The following is a 21,172-nucleotide window of genomic DNA, read 5'->3' as shown; positions in this document are numbered from 1 at the left end:
TCCTTGGCCCCATCCCCTTTCCCCCAACCATCAATTATTTGCTAGTTTCCCAGCCTTTGTAGAGTTTTCTCCCCATTCTAAAAGAATATCCCTTCTTTCATATTTATAGGTTACTTTGATTAAAGGTTGAAATGCTCCCCTAGTTACTAGCAGTAAGAGCTTTAAGCTACAATATGCTGGCATTTTTTTTGTATTTTAGTCCCACCCTTTTTGCCTTTGGCCCTACTCACCACTGGAATGCGGCCCCTGAGAACTTCTTCAAAGGGGAATTCAGCCCTTGGGTTGAAAGCGGTTCCCCACTCCTGCTATGAAGCCTCAATGTTTGCTTGCTTCTACATTCTAATTGTAATTTATAGCATGGCTTTTTAAAAGAATGCTATTTGAGCACTATGAGAGCCTGACTGTCTTCCTATTTCATCTGTCATTTAGGACAAATAATATCTGGAATAAGGATAATTCTGCACAGCCTAAAATCTCATCTGTACGTTCCACATTCCACCCTAAGACACTAACTCCACATTGTGCCTCAGTGTGTATTTCCCATAAAATAATTCAAATTATGGAATGATCCACTATTTGACCCTTGAATTGATTTTAATTCATGTCCTGCCCTATCTCAAGCATTCACAGCAGGCTACATATATTAATCTAGAAATCTAGTTAAAATAAATAAAAGTGGACTTGAATCCCTAAACAATTAATAGCTTGAACAATCAGTTCCATGAGGGGACGTCTGAGGGCTGGCACACCCATAGCAACTTCTGTAAGGACACAGGAAGCTGCCTTATATGGAGTCATGCCACGGGTCCACTTTGCAAGCACTGTCTCAATCAGTGGTGCACTCCCATTGTCCCTCATCATTGACTCTGCTGGCTAGAACTGACGAGAATTGCAGGCAGAAATATCCACTGCCCACCCCTGGTCTACACTGACTGGCTCTCCGGGATTTCCGACAGGAGTCTTTCCCAGCCCTACCTGGAGATGCCAGGCATTGAACACGGGACCTTCTGCAGGCAAAGCAGGTCCTCTAAGCTACATCCCTCCTTGCGTCACCCCTTCTCCAAGCCACTGACTCCATATCGATCTAATCTTACCACCCGCTTGACCATACTGTCTCCATTGACTCTACACTCCTTCCACTAACACATGATGTCTGTCAGGGGGCCCTAGCCGGCCTCTTTCAGTCTACTCCAGTAGCCAACTCCAGACACAGACAAAGGATTCTTTTCAAGGCTTTATTCCTTTTTCAACTTAATAACTCTATCACCAGCGACTAAGCTATGAACAGCAGAGCGACCTATGCCCCAGGTTGGACACAGTTGGTCCCCGTTTGAACAAGAATCACTTGCAGACCCTGAACTTATGGGCTAGGGAGAGTCCCTCCCTTTTTCCCTTGGGTCCTCTGGACGCGACCGTTGCTTGCGTGCCAAACGGGCGCTGCACCTCCTTTCCGCGCCCTCCATAGCTCGTCACTCTCTGCGTCTGCATCGAGCATCTAGCCAGCCCTCCTCCAGTGCTCTTTCACTCCCAGGACCGCTATCTATCTCTGGAATGCTGGCAGGAGGAATCTCTGCCAGCTGCAGGGCCTGGGAGGGAAGAACGCGCTCCTCTCCCACAGACAGCTGGTCCTCCTCAGAATCAGAACTGCTCTGAGGTTCTATGGGCTCAGTGTCCACCCTGACAATGTCATACTAGATTTGCAGTTATAACTTGGTATAGGAACATACAGGAGTACCATACATGTAACCACTTAAACCATTACAATCTGTAATGATGCCAGACAGAGAACCAAGGCATTTATACTTTGAAGTTAGTTAGATGTGCTAAATATAAGCAAGTTGATGCAGTAATACAAGACTAAAAAAATTTTTACTATGTGATATCCAACCATTAAGCTCCATCATCCCATGTTAGTGCAACCATACCACAAGCAACCTAAAAGGCTGCAGTATTCACGAACCTATCAGCCAGTCCAACATATATTTTGCTGACCAGAGTAGCTGCACCGGATTAGGTGTGCCATAGGTAGGATCCATTGCTACGTCACAGAGGACACCAAGGTACAACCCATGCATCACGTGAAATTGCAGAACATCGCTCTCTCATATACCCCATGCTACTTCACTGGTGCCCCCAAAATATTTTAATTTGCAGCGTTTGTAGTTCTGCTAACATTGCCTTCTGAAAATTTAGAACATGAAAAATAACAAAGTTTCTAATTATCTATTTAAAAACAATACACATCCCCAGTTTCTCAAAGCTACCAGAGCAGTGCATTCTGTATCTGATATATGTACGTATTGTTTATTTTATCAAGGGACCTTGTTCTAAACAAGTATGTACAATTCTGGGTAACATACCTTTTCGCTGTCAATATGAACAACATCTTTGGCTTCAGGATCCTCCTCCCACAACGGAGCTCCTTCTGGATCCTTTAGAAAGGCCACCATTGACTGCAAAGAAGTAGAAAGGAAGACCAAAGATTTTAACCACAACTGCAACAAAACTACGATCAACCCATGGAATGCTGACTTTCCATCTTTAGAAACAGCATTTACTGGTCTGCTCTTCTACTTGACAAAAGTAAAAAAACAACAACACAGAGATTCCAGATTCTGAACCTGTGGCATTATTAGTGCAGTGGCTACAATGTTAGGGCTAGGACTGGAAATATCCAGGTTCAAATCCACACTCAGGGCATTTCTACACCAGCCTAAAATCCTGCATTTAAAACGGGGCTTTCTGCTTCCATTTTAAATGCAGGATCACAACTGACTCCCTTTACACATGCTTCCTTCCTTCCCCTCCCCTTCTCCCCTGAGTCTTCCATTATCTTTCATTGATGTCTCTCCTCTTCTTGCCACTTTAAGTCTTTTGACAGAGGAAACTGAAGCGGAACACAACGGGGTAATTTGATAGCTCATTATCTGCGATCTATTTAAAAACAGAACAAAGGGCATTTAGTGCAGGAGGGTCACGGCAGGGTCATGGCATCATTTAAAGAGCCCGCAAACTTCTGTGAAGGAGCAATCTCAATCACAAGATAAAAGCCTGGTGTGAAGGAGCCCTCAGGGATGGATCCAATGGTGTCTGTGCACTACCACTATTGATGTGGCACAAGCATTAGTTTCCACTAGTGCCACGTCAATAGCGCTAGCACACGGACACCACTGGATCCTTCCTTCAGCTAGAAAGCGCACTGCACAACCTTGGTCAGTCAGCATCCCTCAGTCTAACCTACCTAACCGCACTGTTGCGAGCATTAAAGGGGAGGAAGAACTATGTAAACTGCCCTCAATGCCTTTGATGAAGGGCAGAATAAAAATGAAATAAGCTACACATGAAAAGCACATATCCCACTTTGAAGTTATAGCTTCTTCTACATTCTAAATTATAAACAGCGATGTTCCGTAGCAGGATGAACATGATACAAGACTTTCAATTCACTGGTCTACTTTGTAAGGGTGAAACTACATGTTATGTTAAAGACTTAACTAGCAGTGGAGTCTTCTTTTCTTTACTTAAGTACATAGGAACATAAGAAGAGCCATGCTGGATCAGACCAAGGGTCCATCTAGTCCAGCATTCTGTTCACACAGCGGCCAACCAGCTGTTGACCGGGAACCTACAAGCAGGGCATGAGTGCAACAGCACCCTCCCACCCATGTTCCCCAGCAACTGGTGTACATAGGCTTACTGCCTCTGCTACTGGAGGTAGCACATAGCTATCAGAACTAGTAGCCATTGATAGCCTTTTCCTCCAGGAATTTGTCCAATCCCCTTTTAAAGCCATCCAAATTGGTGGACATCACTACATCCTGTGGTAGCAAATTCCATAATTACACTATGTGCTGTGTGAAGAAATACTTCCCTTTATCTGTCCTGAATCTCCCACCAATCAGCTTCATAGGATGACCCTGGGTTCTAGTACTTTGAGAGAAAAAATTCTCCCTATCCACATTGTCCACACCGTGCATAATTTTGTACACCTCTATCATGTCTCCCCTTACCCTCCTTTTTTCTAAGCTAAACAATCCCAGATGTTTTGACCTTCTCTCATAGGCGAGATGCTCCAGCCCCTTGATCATTTTAATTGGCCTTTTCTGCAAGTTTTCCAGCTGTACAATATTGTTTCTTTAGGTGTGGTGACCAGAACTGTACACAGTATTCCAAGGGTGGCCGCACCATAGATTTGTATAGGGGCAGTTATGATTTTGGCAGTTTTATTCTCAATTCCTTTTCTAATTATGCCTAACATAGAGTTTGCCTTTTTTACAGCAGCCGTACACTGGGTTGACATCTTAGTTGAGCTGTCCACCACAACCCCAAGATCTCTTTCCTGATCACCGCTAGTTCAGATCCCATCAGGCTATACTTGAAGTCAGGATTTTTTGCCCCAACGTGCATCACTTTACATTTGCTTACACTGAACTGCATTTGCCATTTAGATGCCCATTCCCCCAGTTTGGAAAGATCTTTTTGGAGCTCTTCACAACTCCTTTTTGTTTAAACCACCCTAAAGGATTTGGTGTCAGCCGCAAAATTGGCCACTTTACTGCTCACTCCTAATTCCAGATCATTTATGAACAGACTGAAAAGAATTGGTCCTAATACAGATCCCTATTTACTTCCCCACTGGGAGAATTTACCATTTATTCCTACTCTCTGCTTTCTGTTCTTTAACCAGTTACTGATCTGTAAGAGGACCTGTCCTCTTATTCCATGACTGGTAAGTTTTCTCAGGAGTCTTTGGTGAGGGACTTTGTCAAAAGCCTTTTGGAAGTCTAAGTAAACAACGTCTACCGCATTACCCCTGTCCTCATGTTTATTGCCACTCTCAAAGAACTCTAAAAGGTTAGCGAGACATGCAGCAGCCATGTTGATTCTTTTTCAGCAGGGCTTGTCCTTCTATATGCTTACTAATTTTATCTTTAATAATGCCTTCAACCAATTTACCCAGAACAGACTTTAAGCTAACGGACCTGTAATTTCCCGGATTCCCCCTGGATTCCCTTTTGATCGGCCATCTTCCAGTCCTCTGGTATAGAGGCTGATCTTAGGGACGTGTTGCATTTTTTGGTTAGAAGATCAGCAATTTCATATTTGAGTTTTTTGAGAACTCTAGGATGGATACCATCTGGGCCCAGTGATTTATTTGCTTTCAGTTTATCAATAAGGTTGAGAACTTCATTTTTTGTCACCACTATTTGCCTCAGTTCCTCAGACTCCCTTCCTTGAAAACATTTCAGGCACAGGTATCTGTCCTATATCTTCTGCAGTGAAGACGGATGGAAAGAATTCATTCAGCTTCTCTGCAATCTCCTTATCCTCCTTCAGTACTCCTTTCTCTCCATTGTCATCCAATGATCCAAATGCCTCCGTAGGTGGTTTTCTGCTTCTAATATATTTAAAGAATGCTTTATTGTTGGCCTTGATGTTGTTAGCGATATGCTCTTCAAATGGCTTTTTTGCATCTCTTATTGTCTGCTTGCATCATCTTTGTGGAAGCTTGTGCTCCCTTTTGTTTTCCTCACTTGGGTAACACTTCCATTTTCGGAAGGAAGCTTTCTTTTCTCTAATAGCTCCCTCAACACTGCTTGTTAACCATGCTGGCGACCTCTTGAACTTGGTGCCAGCTTTCCTAACTTGTGGTATATATTTTAGCTGGGCTTCTATTATTGTAGTTTTGAGTAATCTCCAAGCATTCTGAAGGGATTTAATCCTCTTGCCTCCCACTTTTAACTTCCTTTTCACCAGTTCCCTCATTTTAGAGAAGTTTCCTTTTTTGAAGTTAAATGTGACTCTGTTGGACTTCCTGGCCAATTTTCCACTTGATTATATATTAAATCTGATAGCACTGTGACCACTGTTATTTTTTTTTTAGTTGAGGGATCCAATTTTACTTGGGACCTTCCTCTGTGAGGAGGAGAGATTTAATCCCTTCTTCCTCAGTCATGATTGTACCAGTTATCTTCCTTCCATGTGGCTACAGGGCTTAGAAAAAAAGTCCCAACTGACACAAATGGGGACCTTTTCTCTAAGCCCCATAGCTGCATCTTGGGTAGGTGGGGCATTTATTGGCTAAAATTGCAGCTGGGAGGTGGGAAACTAGGTCTCCCCTCCCTGAATGCTTGGGGGGGCAGGGAGGTTCCCAAATTACCCATTTAAAGAAAAAAAAACATAGCTGCTAGTTACATCTTTAATGTAATATGTAATTTGACCCTAAATACACACAGACATTTTCTTCCCATTGAAAAGTATAGCATCTAAATAATAATTTGGTTTCTTATATTCTGAGAAAGGAGAAAAGTATGGATAACAATTAATATTCTCTTGACTACCCAAAGAGAAAGATGGAGGTGGCAACCTTTCAAGTGCTAAGGAGTTTGACTGGGATTCTGAGTTGCAAGAATCCTTATATGCCAAGGGCATGTGCCACCACTGTGTTCAGTGTAGCCACAACAGAAAAGGATTTCATTTCATCCAGTTGCGTGCTCTCTGTCTCTCTCTCAAACAAAAAAGAATACACAATGCTGTTGGCAGAAGAGGCAGCATGTTGCCTTTTGCTCAGTCCTCTGTTGTTTAGAATGTTAAATTCATTTTAAAAGCACATGGGAGTTGCTAATTCAGGACAATGAAGTATTTGCATCCCTAGGTTTGCAAGTCGAGTGTTGGGGGACAGACAATACCCACTGCCACAACTCTCAACTCTGACTATAGAACACTCCAGACTCACTAGGGCTCAGTGAGTCAGGGCAAGTATCTGTGGCCTTAATATCTCAGCTACTGGCTGTTAGGATATGACACACAACCCTTTCCATTGTGGATCACTTGCAACTGAGCATCACACATTGTTGTTTTGTTTTGCTTCAATTAAATTCCTAACAGGTTAAGCAGATGTTCTAACAGCACTGGCTTTCTTTGCTATCTATCAAATTGCCAAAGCTAATATGAGCTTTTACATGTGGGGAAGAAGAAAAACTAAACAAAACATTTACACAAATGCACACACATATATGGCAAATGTGAACCACCCAGTGAGCTTCGGCTATGGGGCGGTATAGAAATACAATAAAAAGAAATGAATGAAATGCAAAACACTAGATTGCCACACTTGTGATTTTAGCTGTGTTCCTACCAACACTGAACTTTCTAGTGATTGACAAGTGTCTAAGATGACAAATTGCTCCCACTTTACATCAAATTAGGTCTACAATCCAGAGAGCTGTCCACCAAAGTTCATATGCACAACACACCTTCTGGTTCTTTTTCTTAATGGAGGCCCAAAATGCTGCTTGAGAAGCTGTTTTCAAAACATGACAGCAAGTTTCCAAAACAATTTGAGATGCAGCAGAAGAAACTGCTATAAGTTTGAGAGAGCAGAAAACCCAAAGCACCACTGTGCGTATGTAAGGCCATGTGTGTGTGCGCGCGCGCGTGCGCGCGCATGCGCACACACTTGTTTGCTTAAGAGGGCTCTCTGGACCGCAGTCCAGGAAAGAAAACATGCTGGAACCAGCATGGCAGCCCCATCAGAACTGAACACCCACCTCAAATGCCAGGAGCATTTTCATACTGTCTTAAAATGTAAGATAGCACCTCTAGCTTTGTTTGCTATTGCTGATTTGATGCAAAACCAAGTGTTAAATCTGTTAACTGTTTAAAAATAGGCACGCATAAAATAGCAGCAGGATTAGACACAGTAGCAGTATCTGAGGAGATAATCTTATATTCTGAGATACATGTTCTTCAAAATAAAATAGATGAAAGGGATTTATGTGTTGTGCACATTCTCCTTTATCTTATTGAAGACGTTCCTTTTGCTTCTTCTCTATCCTTCCTATCCTATTGGTCAGTTTTTAGACTATGAGCAGGGGATCACATTTTAAAAAATGTTCATGAGTTCAGCACCTAATAATTTTAGGAACTTTATAAATAAAACTGAAGATTATAACTATGTTCTTATGTTCTTTTCTCTAACACAGCAGGAGAAGATTTTCCTCTGGCTTAATTGTATAGTGATAAAGCTTCCAAAATCGCTTTTATCCCATCCTAACCTGTTACCATAAAAGACTGCTGAAATGCCCTGAAGAATAGAGCTGATGACTGGAAATAATATTTGTGCCCCACCCCCAACAGTCTGTGATGGGATGCAAAATAAAACAAGGCTCCCTTAGCCACGCTGTCTATCAGTTTCGTCATGCTTTACAAGACATTAATAAATTCTCCCCAAGATTTCTCTCCCCACACCCCCACCCCACACAAATATTCTAAATTCAGCAAAGGACATTCTGCAACCAGAACGTTATGCAAACTTAATGGTTTGTGAAACTTTGCTTAATTTGCAGAATCTCTTCCTCTTAATAACAAAAGTCCAACACATCTGGAGGGCACCAGGATGGGGAAGCCTGTTCCCTGATATTCCCTCGTAGTTGTTCTTTCCAATGTAAAGAGTAAGAAGTGCTTAGCCTTTCTTGTAGGTGCTCTACATTTTGGCTGCTGTTTTCTACATCTTCTTCATTCCTACAATATCCATTTCTGAGTTTTACTTTATTTATTTAGGGTGCAATCCTATGTCCCCTAGACAGCATCTAGGGGACAAAGGATATTTTGGTTTCTGGGATCCATCAGAACCAGGGTTCTGACTTCAGACCCTAGGAACCATGCTCCCTGCCCCCTCTCTTGCCCTGTCATAGCCAGTGCGGTGCATGGAAACTGAGCACAGAGACAGCGAAAAGGGGGCGGTCCCGGGGGCGGGGAGGGGAAGGGACTGTGGAACCTGCTTTACACAGCTTTCTATGCATGTCCTGGCCTCCTTCCCTCCCCTTCCCCCAAGATGAGCTATTAGGGAAAATGCAGGGTGGCCGGAGCACAGAGGCGAGGGTCTGCTGTCTTGCACTGGATACTCTGCAGCCTCCAGCTTTGGAGGCTGCTGACTATCAAGATAGGATTGAGCCCTTAAGTTAGTTACTGAACGCATATCCCACTTTCCCACAAAAATAGTGCTCAAGGCAGCTAATAAAATACAGACAGTATAGAATTGTAGTTAAAAGATAAAAACATTTCAATTAAAAACACATCCATTAAAACACATTAATAAAAAAGAAATGAATAGCACCTGACAGATTAAAGCCTACTTCAACAGCAACTCAGCTTAAAAGACAAACATTTGCCTGAATAAAAATGTATGTGTCTGATAGAGGAAGGACAACCGAGATGGAGCTAGCTCAGCCTCCCTTGGCAAGTAGTTCCAGAGTGTAGAAGCAGCCACCAAGAAGGCCCTCTCTCGCACTTTCTCACCAAATGTGCCTCCAACCATGACGGGACAGAGAGACAGGCCTCTTCCAAGGATCCCAGCCTCTCATACCACCATATGGCCCAGAATCATACTGGAACATTTGGAGAAATCCTTGAGATGCTAGGGCAGAGGGCTGAATGAAACAAATACCATGTGAATTCAACTTAGTAGATCCCTGTGTGTTGATTCTTTAAGGCTGTTCTGGAGATCAAAATCTCTCCCATAATCATTGCAGAGACACAGCCAAGTGGAATTCCTATACCTCATGAGATTACTTTTGTGAACAAAGCTTTTTCTTAAGTCACCCTAAGCAGTGCCAAGTCCAGATTCTAGAGGGGCCTTGGGCAGGATGTTCTCAGCTGGCCCTCCCCACACAGTGTGCCCAGATCTCCTCCTCCTCGCCAATGTTGCCATCCCATTTCCTTGCCCCTCCTACTCTGAGACCAATCCACACCACCTTCCAGAGAGGGAAAGGACAAGATGTGCTAAGGTTACTGCTCCTTCTTGCTCCTCTCACTGCTTGCCCATTTGGCAAGGGAAGGTAAACAGGCAGCAAGGGCAAGGAGAAAGAAAAGCAGAGCCAGGAGTCTCCAAGGATTGGCAATGGATCCCCTACTGCAGCGTGGGCTTCAGCCGATGCCCCATGACGCCAACTTCTAACAGTGGTCCTGACCAAGAAGACAGGACTTCTCTACCAGGTGTATTTTCTGGAATCCTCTGAGATATCCCCTCTCCCTGAAGTTTCTTCAAAGGGCATTTCTTCTTTTTGTTAGGACCAGGCAACAAAAGGAAAGAAGCCCATTTTGCCTGTGCTGTGGCCCAGGGCATTTCTCCAGGAGTTAAGTCTGTGGTTATAATCAGACCTAAGAAAAGGCCATTTCATCTCTCTTTCCAGCTCATCTCATGGCAAATGAAATAAAAGGGGGGAGTATTTTTCCAGTCACTGTCAAGCTAATGCTATTAGATACAGGCTGGCGTCAAAAGGGATCTAACAGCAAAGCACAAAAAAAATGTCCTCATTAAAAAAATACACACAATAAAAAACTCTCTATTTGTTAGCAGCTTGCAAGTAAGCTCACAATTTATATTGCAATTTAACATTGACTCAATCTAGTTAATCACACACAGCTTCACAGGACGTTTGGCTGGCAGATGTGCAGGAGATATTAGAATGAAAAGAAAACCTCTAGGTCACCCAAACAGCTGTTTGTGAAATGTATCACCCCTCCCACCCAAATATAAAGCTGCAAGCATTAACATCTGTTCTACATCCAAACTTCTTTCTCTTTCTCTCCAGAATATCTCAAACTACTTTAAATTTACCTTCAACGTGAGTGCTCTGCTGTATTCAGTGTGAAATGCACCATCCCTGTCAAGAAATGGAGCATGGGGAAAAACAGCAATTAATTTTAGGAGTGCCATTAGAAAGTCATGCAGATGTTTACTCTGGTCAGGATAAATGAAGTTTTCCTCAGCTTGCAGGGTGTGCAAAACACAGCCATCAAAAACAAGTTCTTGAAGCAAACAGGTCTCTAATGGGCAATCACTTCCACAAAGCCTTAATGAGAGCATTTACCACAAGCCAGATTTGGGGAGTGGCAGATGCACATGGGAACTTCCATTTGCAACAGTGCACAGGTATATTTATGCATATTGGTCCCTAAAGAACTAAAACATTTGTGTGCTAAAGTCTCCTGAAATCAATGAGCTGAAATCAACCTCCAACTGATTTGGGTAACACAGGTAGCAATTATCTCATTGAAAAGAATCAGGAAGGAATATAGGGTGCCCAAGCTACTTCAAAGTCCAGGTGTTATACTTTTAAAGTGGAAGGCAATTTCTTCCCATCAACATGTCAGCTTTTAGAAAAATCCCAGCCAAACCCAGCTTGCCACTTACCATGGTAAATGATCAAACAGCTTTTAGGGCGGTGAGAAGACCCTCCCAAGTTTGGAGCTGCTGGAAAAAAAGGGACGGTCCCCAACCCTTCCTCAGCTTCAAGGTTCAGAGAAGGCCTGGGATTCATTTTGGTGTTGGTGCTTGCTAGGTGTCCTGTCCATGGGGCACGATGGGACACCTGAGGGTGACTTAATCAGGCAAGTAGCCAGGAGAGCAGCCTTCTCCAACCTGACACCCTCCAGCTTTGTTTAACAACAACTCCCATCATCTCCAACCAGCATGGTCAATGACTACAGATGATGGGATTTGTCGTGCAGCACATCTGGAGGATGCCAGGTTTGGGGAGGCTATGGTAGACTTAGGCTAGAATTGCAGAACCTTGGATAGCTCCAAGTACACGAATTGTTCTAATGAGTTCTCACGCTCAAGGGAGGCTTCCTATGCCTTTTGGGCCAGGCTACCCAGCCAAGCTCCACCCGCTTCTTGGAGAGTGCAGAGCCTTAAAGGGCTACTCCCCTGGCCTGGAGCCTAGCATTCGGCCACCACTCAGTCAGCTCCTGCCCTGTGCATTGCTTGTGCTGGCAAAGAGGCACTGGGGAGTGCAAGGCCCCTGTTGTTATGGGAGCTAGTTGCTCAGGGGACTCTGGCTCAAGAGGCTCCTTGGCTGACAGACAGTTCAGTGTTGGCATCTGGGTTCTGTACCTCCACAGCCCATATTGCTGGTCTTCCTGATACAACTGGTTCTTCTCCCGTGCATTATAGTCCTGGCTTCTGCTCAGGGTCACAACACTGGGAGTTCAGAGCACTAGGCAAGAGCTAGAGCCTGCTTCCATCTCAGAGCTGAAGAGGGAGGTAGAAGCAGGTGAGTTTGTACCGGAGCTTGCCAGATTCACTGAGCAAGCACAGGGACAAAGCCCCTTTCACTACCTGGAGGGGGAGGAGGCCAAGGCATGTGGGCTTATTGGGTGCCAACAAGAGTGCCAACAACTGCAAAAGTAAGGCTGAAGTGGGGAGGCCGAGGCGTGACTACACTCCATTACTACCTTTAAATCCTGCTTTTTTTCCTCTTGCAAGACAGATTACATAGTTCTCCTCTCTATCTTCTCCTCATAACAACTGTGTGAGGCAGGTTAGGGACTGCGAGTGTGTTACTGGCCCAAAGTCACCCAGTGGACTTCATGGCTGAGTGGAGACTAGGACCTGGATCTCCCATGTCCCAGTCCAACTCTCTAACCACTACACCATACTGGCTCTCTTCACGGATGATGGCTTGTGTCTGCATTTAGCAGGTGCTGCTAGTGCCTGGCAAGCACACAGACAAAGGAAGCCTCCACTTCTGTCTTCTCCCCTCCAACTCTGAGCTGGAGCGGGTTGAGGGCTTGTATTCACCCTGCATGGTGTACAGAGTGAGGTCAGGACCAAAACCCAGACCCATGGAGGAGCACAATTCCGGCAACAAGAAATCTTTGGCTGACCACCACACCCAACCAAAATTTGTAAATCTCTGAATGACTCTATGAGGGCTATGAAAGCTACATATGAATTGTGCTGATTGCATAAACCCAGTGCGCACAATCCAGACAAAGTTAAGCAGTTTGAGGTCAAATTGTTTTAAACTGGAGAGTTAAGCAAGGGCTTAGAGATCTTTCTCTCTCTCATAAAATCAATGGGACAGACATACTCAACTATTGCTGGAGTGTTCCAACAGAAGTTAGCTGTAGACCATCAGCTCACAGTAGGCAGCCACGAAGATGTTGCCTGCCCATGACTTAATCCTTCATTATGAAATGTCCATCACTACCCCAGTTTTGCAGTAAGACTGCACCAGAGTATGAATATGTAACAAAATGTTTGTGCCTCTTTGGGTTGTAATCCTACGCACATTTCCTTGGGAGCGTGTCTTATTTGCACTCACTGTAAATTTGTATAAGATTGTGCAGCTCTGGCAGTTTTAATTTTAGCCATTGAATATTGCAGTAGCTTGAACATTAAAAAAAAAACCCTCTCAATCCACTCCTGTACTTACTTGTAATGTAATAACTCTACCCCTTTCTCCTTGGAACTAGGGTCAACTTTCATCTTCTTGCATAGTTTTCGGCTCTCTGAATCACTGCAAGAGATAAACAAAAGATACTGATATTTTAAAATGTTATCACCAAATCACAGTCAACAATAACTACATATAAGTAATTCTGGTTTAACAGTTTTATTGTAAGTACTGAAAATGTAGCTTAAATCACAAGTTCGATCTTCATTGGAGGTCCCGTTATATGTCTCACCACTGAGAGAAGTTAGATTGGTAGGTACTAGAGACAGGGCCTTTTCTGTAGCAGCCCCCTCTCCGATGATCATGGAATGCTCCTCCTAGAAAGATTAGATAGGCTCCCTCAATATTATGCTTTAGGCAGCTGATTTCTTCTCTGTTATGCTTTAGGAAGGCGGCTAAGAGTGTCCTGTTTCCTTGGGCTTTTAATGATGTTGAATGTTTTATGCTGCTCTTACTGTCACTCTTTAAATTTATTGTGTTGAATCTGTTTGACTCTTGTATTTATTGTTTTTTATGAAGTAGGAGGTTTTACTTGGTTTTTATTGTAGCTTTATTGTAAATCAGCCTGGGTGCTTGGTAGATGTGAGAGTGCATTTTGTGAATTTATTAAATAAAGTTAATGCTCATGTGCAACATATTACAAAACTGAGTTGTGAACACAGATTATTTGTTTCTTCAACTTTTTAAATGTTGCTTTTCAAAAGGCAGCTTAAAACAATACAAAGTCCAGCAATAAAATTATTTTAATAGAATAAGAACATTTGTTGTTGTTGTTCAGTTGTTCAGTCGTGTCCGACTCTTCGTGACCCCATGGACCATAGCACGCCAGGCCTTCCTGTCCTCCGCTCTCTCCCGGAGTGTGTTCAAGTCCATATTCATTGCATCCGTGATGCTATCTAGCCATCTCATCCTCTGCCGTCCCCTTCTCCTTTTGCCTTCAATCTTTCCCAGCATCAGGGTCTTTTCCAGGGAGTTTTCTCTTCGCATTAGGTGGCCAAAATATTTGAGCTTCAGTTTCAGTATCTGTCCTTCCAATGAGCACTCAGGGTTGATTTCCTTTAGGATGGACTGACTGGACCTCCTTGCAGTCCAGGGGACTCGTAAGAGTCTTCTCCAGCACCACAGTTTGAAAGCATCGATTCTTCGGCACTCAGCCTTCCTTATAGTCCAGCTCTCAAAGCCATACATTACTACTGGGAAAACCATAGCTTTGATTATACGAACCTTTGTCGGCAAGGTGATGTCTCTGCTTCTTACTATGCTGTCTAGGTGTGCCATAGCTTTCCTCCCAAGGAGCAAACGTCTTTTAATTTCATGGCTACAGTCACCGTCTGCAGTGACCTTGGAGCCCAAGAAAATAAAATCTGTCATTGCTTCCATTTCTTCCCCTTCTATATGCCAGGAAGTGATGGGGCCAGATGCCATGATCTTCGTTTTTTTAATGCTTAGTTTCAAACCAGCTTTTACACTCTCCACTTGCACCCTCAATGAGGCTCTTGAGATCCTCTTCGCTTTCTGCCATTAGGGTGGTATCATCTGCATATCTGAGGTTGTTGACAATTCTCCCAGCAATCTTAATTACGACCTGTGAGTCATCCAACCCGGCGTTTCTCATGATGTACTTTGCATAGAAATTAAATAAGCAGGGCGACAATATACAGGCTTGTCATACTCCTTTCCCAATTTTGAACCAATCGGTTGTTCCATGTCTGGTTCTTACTGTTGCTTCTTGACCCTCGTACAGGTTTCTCAGGAGACAGGTAAGGTGGTCTGGTACTCCCATCACTTTAAGAATTTGCCACAGTTTGTTGTGATCCACACAATCAAAGGCTTTAGCATAGTCAATGAAGCAGAAATAGACGTTTTTCTGGAATTCTCTTGCTTTCTCCATGATCCAGCGAATGTTGGCGATTTGATCTCTAGTTCCTCTGCCTCTTCGAAACCCAGCTGGTACTTCCGGTAGTTCTCGGTCCACATACTGCTGAAGCCTAGCTTGTAGGATTTTGAGCATAACCTTGTTGGCATGTGAAATGAGTGCAATTGTACGGTAGTCTGAACACTCTTTGGCGTTGCCCTTCTTTGGAATTGGAATGTAAACTGACCTTTTCCAGTCTTGTGGCCATTGCTGAGTGTTCCAAATTTGTTGGCATATTGAGTGCAGCACTTTAACAGCATCATCTTTTAGGATCTTAAGTAGCTCAGCTGGAATACTGATATCTCTGCTAGCTTTGATGTTAGTAATGCTTCCTAAGGCCCACTTGACTTCACTCTTGAGGATGTCCGGTTCAAGTTCAGTACTATCATGGCTATCAGGGACATTCAGATCTTTCCTGTATAGTTCTTCTGTGTATTCTTTCCACCTCTTCTGAATCCCATCTGCTTCTGTTAGGTCCTTGCCTTCTTGGTCCTTTATCATGCCCGTCTTTGCACAAAACGTTCCCTTGAGATCTCCGATTTTCTTGAAGAGATCTCTAGTCTTTCCCATTCTGTTGTTTTCCTCGATTTCTTTGCATTGTTCATTTAAGAAGGCCTTCTTGTCTCTCCTTGCTGTTCTCGGGAACTCTGCATTCAGTTGGGTATATCTTCCCCTTTCTCCCTTTCTTTTCGCTTCCCTTCTTTCCTCAGCTACTTGTAAAGCCTCATCAGACAGCCACTTGGCTTTCTTGCATTTCTTTTTCTTTGGGATGGAGTTGCTGCCTCCTGAACAATGTTACGGACCTCCGTCCATAGTTCCTCAGGCACTCTGTCTATCAGGTCTAATCCCTTAAATCTATTTGTCACCTCTATTTGTTTATCGGTTTTCCCTATGTTCTTCAATTTAAGCTGAAATTTTGCAAGAAGCAGCTCATGATCTGAGCCACAGTCAGCTCCTGGTCTTGTTTTTACTGACTGTAAAGATTTGAATGTCCCTGATAGCCATGATAGTGCGGTCACTGAACTTGAGCCGGACATCCTAGAGAGTGAAGTCAAGTGGGCCTTAGGAAGCATTACTAACAACAAAGCTAGCGGAGATGACAGTATTCCAGCCGAGCTATTTAAAATCCTAAAAGATGATGCTGTTAAAGTGCTGCATTCAATATGCCAACAAATCTGGAACACTCAGCAGTGGCCACAAGACTGGAAAAGGTCAGTTTACATTCCAATTCCAAAGAAGGGCAATGCCAAAGAGTGTTCAAACTACCGCACAATTGCGCTCATTTCACATGCCAGCAAGGTGATGCTCAAAATCCTACAAGCTAGGCTTCAGCAGTATGCGAACCGAGAACTACCGGAAGTACAAGCTGGGTTTAGAAGAGGCAGAGGAACTAGAGATCGAATCGCCAACATTCGCTGCATCATGGAGAAAGCAAGAGAATTCCAGAAAAACGTCTATTTCTGCTTCATTGACTACGCTAAAGCCTTTGATTGTGTGGATCACAACAAACTCTGGCAAATTCTGAAAGAGATGGGAGTACCAGACCACCTTACCTGTCTCCTGAGAAACCTGTACGAGGGTCAAGAAGCAACAGTAAGAACCAGACATGGAACAACCGATTGGTTCAAAATTGGGAAAGGAGTACGACAAGGCTGCATATTGTCACCCTGCTTATTTAACTTATATGCAGAGTACATCATGAGAAATGCCGGGTTGGATGAATCAGAGGTCGGAATTAAGATTGCTGGGAGAATTATCAACAACCTCCGATATGCAGACGATACCACCCTAATGGCAGAAAGTGAAGAGGATCTCAAGAGCCTCTTGTTGAGGGTGAAAGAGGAGAGTGCAAAAGCTGGTTTGAAACTCAACATTAAAAAAACGAAGATTATGGCATCTGGCCCCATCACTTCCTGGCATATAGAAGGGGAAAAAATGGAAGCAGTGACAGATTTTACTTTCTTGGGCTCCAAGATCACCGCAGACGGTGACTGTAGCCATGAAATTAAAAGACGTTTGCTCCTTGGGAGGAAAGCTATGGCCAACCTAGACAGCATAGTAAGAAGCAGAGACATCACCTTGCCGACAAAGGTCCGTCTAATCAAAGCTATGGTTTTCCCAGTAGTAATGTATGGCTGTGAGAGCTGGACTATAAGGAAGGCTGAGCGCCGAAGAATTGATGCTTTCGAACTGTGGTGCTGGAGAAGACTCTTACGAGTCCCCTGGACTGCAAGGAGGTCAAATCAGTCCATCCTAAAGGAAATCAACCCTGAGTGCTCATTGGAAGGACAGATAATGAAGCTGAAGCTCCAATATTTTGGCCACCTAATGCGAAGAGAAAACTCCCTGGAAAAGACCCTGATGCTTGGAAAGACTGAAGGCAAAAGGAGAAGGGGACGGCAGAGGATGAGATGGCTAGATAGCATCACGGATGCAATGAATATGAACTTGAGCACGCTCCGGGAGAGAGCGCAGGACAGGAAGGCCTGGCGTGCTATGGTCCATGGGGTCACGAAGAGTCGGACACGACTGAACGACTGAACAACAACAACAATGGAGCTTCTCCATCTTTGGCTGCAAAGTACATAATCAATCTGGTTTCGATATTGACCATCTGGTGATGTCCATGTTGTCAGGGTGGACACTGAGCCCACAGAACCTCAGAGCAGTTCTGATTATGAGAAGGAACAGCCGTCCGTGGGAGAGGAGCATGTTCATCCCTCCCAGGCCCTGCAGCTGGCAGAGATTCCTCCTGCCGGCATTGTAGACATAGATAGCGGTCCTGGGAGTGAAAGAGCGCAGAAGGAGGGCTGGCTGGATGCTCAACGCAGACGCAAAGAGTGACGAACTATGGAGGGTGCGGAAAGGAGGCGTAGCGCCCGTTTGGTGCGCAAGCAACGGTCGCGTCCAGAGGACCCAAGAGAAAAGGGGAGGGACTCTCCCTAGCCCATAATTTCAGGGTCTGCAAGTGATTCTCATTCAAACGGGGACCAACTGTTTCCAACCGGGGACATAGGTTACTCTGCTGTTCATAGCTTAGTCGCTGGTGATAGAGTTATTAAGTTGTAAAAGGAATAAAGCCTTGAAAAGAATCCTTTGTCTGTGTCCGGAGTTGGCTACTGGAGTAGACTGAAAGAGGCTGGCTAGGGCCCCTGACACATGTGTACAGTCGTCTCTTGTGCTGTTAGAAAAGACTGTTTGCTATGATCAGCGTGTTCTCTTGGCAAAACTCGATTAGCCTTTGTCCTGCTTCATTTTGTACACCAAGGCCATGCTTGCCTGTTATCCCGGTGATTTCTTGACTTCCTACTTCAGCATTCCAATCTCCTATGATGAAAAGGACATCTTTTTTTGGTGTTAGTTCTAGGTGTTATAGGTCTTCATAGAACTAATCAACCTCAGCTTCTTCAGCCTCAGTGGTTGGGGGATAGACTTGAATTACTGTGATGTTGAATGGTTTGCCTTGGATTCATACTGAGATCATTCTATCATTTTTGAGATTCTACCCCAGTAATGCTTTTCCCACCCTTTTATTGACTATGAGTGCTACTCCATTTCTTCTAAGGGATTCTTGCCCACAGTAGTAGATATAATGGTCACCTGAATTAAATTCGCCCATGCTTGTCCATTTTAGCGCGCTGATTCCCAAGATGTCGATGTTCAGTCTTGCCATCTCATGTTTGACCACCTCCAGCTTACCTTGATTCATTCATCTTACATTCCAGGTTCCTAAACAATATTGTTCTTTACAGCATCGGACTTTCTTTTCACCACCAGACACATCCAAAGCTGAGTGTCCTTTCGGCTCTGGCCCAGCCACTTCACTCTTTCTGGCGCTACTTGGAAATACCCTCTGCTCTTCCCAAGTAGTATATTGGACACCTTCCAACCTGAGGGACTCATCTTCCGGCGTCATCTCTTTTAGCCTTGTGATACGTTCCATGGGGTTTTCTTGGCAAGAATACTGCAGTGGGTTGCCATTTCCTTCTCCAGTGGACCACATTTTGTCAGAACTCTCCGTCATGACCTGCCCGTCTTGGGTGGCCCTGCACGGCATAGCTTATGGCTTCAATGAGTTACGCAAGCCCCTTCGCCACAACAAGGCAGTGATCCATGAAGGGGAAGAAAAATAGTAACATAAAATATATAATGCCCCATGACTCAGAAAGACAGTTCTTGTTATTGGGTAACATTTCTGGACAGGTGGAATACAAATCCCTTAAATGTGAAATAAAAATTAATATATATTATTAATTATTGATAGAATCCAAGGTCAGATGATTTCCACAATGGAAGATTTGAGTAACGAGTTTTATTTTTAGTGGCAATTGATAAAACTGGATGGATGGTAAAAACAAACAAAATCCTCAAAAAGCACCTAACTTCATAAATTAAAAGAGTAAAATACATAAAAACACACAAGTCAAAAGAGACGTTTAAGTTATCATCTAGGACAAGAACAGCATTTAAAGGCACAACACAAAACAGACGTTCAGCTGACAGCACAAAGACATCAGATTCACGACAGATAAGCCTCCCAGGGAAGAGTTCCAGAGCCAGGACACCATCCCTGAGAAGGCCCTCTCATGGGTCTAATCCTAAAGGAAATAGGAAGACTGCTTATACAATATCAGATTATTTATCCATTGTCTACTCTGCCAACAGCTGTCCAGCATCTCAGGCATATCACTTGCTACATGATCATTTTTTACCTGGCAACACCAGGGATTGAACCTGGGACCTTTTACATGCCGATGGGAGTTGAAGTCCACATTATCTGGAGGGCACCAGGTTGAGGAAGGCGGCCTAAATGATTCAGCTGCTAAGAATACACACTGTCCCAGAATCGTACAACAGAGGAGAACCTGGGTGATTTACTCAGCAGTAATCTTTGCTCAGCACCACTTCCCCACTGTTTTCTGTAGCAGCCAAACCCATGGCAACCTCCTCTTCCCAGACTGTAGCACCAGGATAAGAAGAATGTGACATCATTCTTCTGAGTTATGTACACAGCCCCAAATCAACAGAGTGTGTAAATGCCTGGTAATGAAAAATATGTAAAGAGCTGTAACCAACTTCTCTGGTAAAGAGAAAAGGTAAGATTAACATATAAAAAGACAAAGTAAAATGGTCGGAATGTCATGAATGAAACCCCAAGGAACTTTATAGACATTTCCAATACATAGATTTGTCATGAAGTTAATTGTCACTAGGCTAATTTGTCACAAAGTTAATTGCCAGCAAAAGTTATGAAGTTGAGAAGTAGGAGAGCTGCAGTAGCATAATGAGAAGAGGAATATACTAGCACAGGAACCTGCTTCAATATTATTATGCCATGTATCCTTTTCTCTCACAATAGCAGTGATGTACATGACCGCAGTGCAATTCAGCTGTGGTTTTTGTTTCTGTTTCTCTAAACAAATTCTGGAGGTACAGGCAGCATGCAAAACACACAGCCATTTCTAGTCTTTTCGCTGTGTTACCATGAAACTGCCTAAAATATTTGAGTATATTCTTTGAAAATTCTGAAATTGTTGGTAGCATTCTTGGTAGCAATCCCCATGCTACTTCTAGAATACTAAAACGTTAGAAAAGTAATCAGGACCCATGCAAGGAACAATATACCCTGAAAAATATTAAAAGGATATATCAATAAGTGGGCTGCAGGAGGTGGCAAGGAGAAATGAGTTACAATAGAAAGGCATTAGATAGAGACATTAGATGACATATACATATACATATACATGACATATATATACATTTTATAAGCACCCTGCACTTGTTTGGGAACACAGAAACCTACAAATATATTTGCATAAGCATGAAATACTTAAAAGACCAAGACAAGAAACTAAAGGAGGATGAACTGAAGTGGTAAAATACAGAGAGATGTGGAGAGATGAAGGGGCAGGCAAAAGGTATAACCAGACAGTGAAAAATATCAAAAGCAGATCTTACACCAGTTCTTAAATCAGACTTAATATTAAGATAACTGGCAGTTATCTTAATATTA

At 43.5% G+C, this 21,172-nt stretch overlaps 1 protein-coding gene across 1 annotated transcript in view; it reads right to left on the bottom strand.

Moving 5' to 3' along the window:
• The window catches only part of PDIA5 (protein disulfide isomerase family A member 5), a 211,270-nt gene that overhangs the window by 104,454 nt on the left and 85,644 nt on the right, over positions 1–21,172 (bottom strand). Inside the window, exons 4-6 of the mRNA XM_084807405.1 lie at positions 13,224–13,307; positions 10,622–10,667; positions 2,361–2,453 (exon numbers count right to left, since the gene is read on the bottom strand). Coding sequence (XP_084663531.1) covers positions 2,361–2,453; positions 10,622–10,667; positions 13,224–13,307 — 223 coding nt within the window. The remainder of the gene's footprint in view (positions 1–2,360; positions 2,454–10,621; positions 10,668–13,223; positions 13,308–21,172) is intronic.

This window comes from Heloderma suspectum, chromosome 1 (genome assembly GCF_057233095.1).
Source record: "Heloderma suspectum isolate Gila_16-S chromosome 1, 16-S_ref, whole genome shotgun sequence".
Classification (NCBI taxonomy): Eukaryota; Metazoa; Chordata; class Lepidosauria; order Squamata; family Helodermatidae; genus Heloderma; species Heloderma suspectum.
The sequence above is the reverse complement of the archived record's forward strand: the minus strand, read 5'-3'. Positions and strand labels throughout refer to the sequence as shown.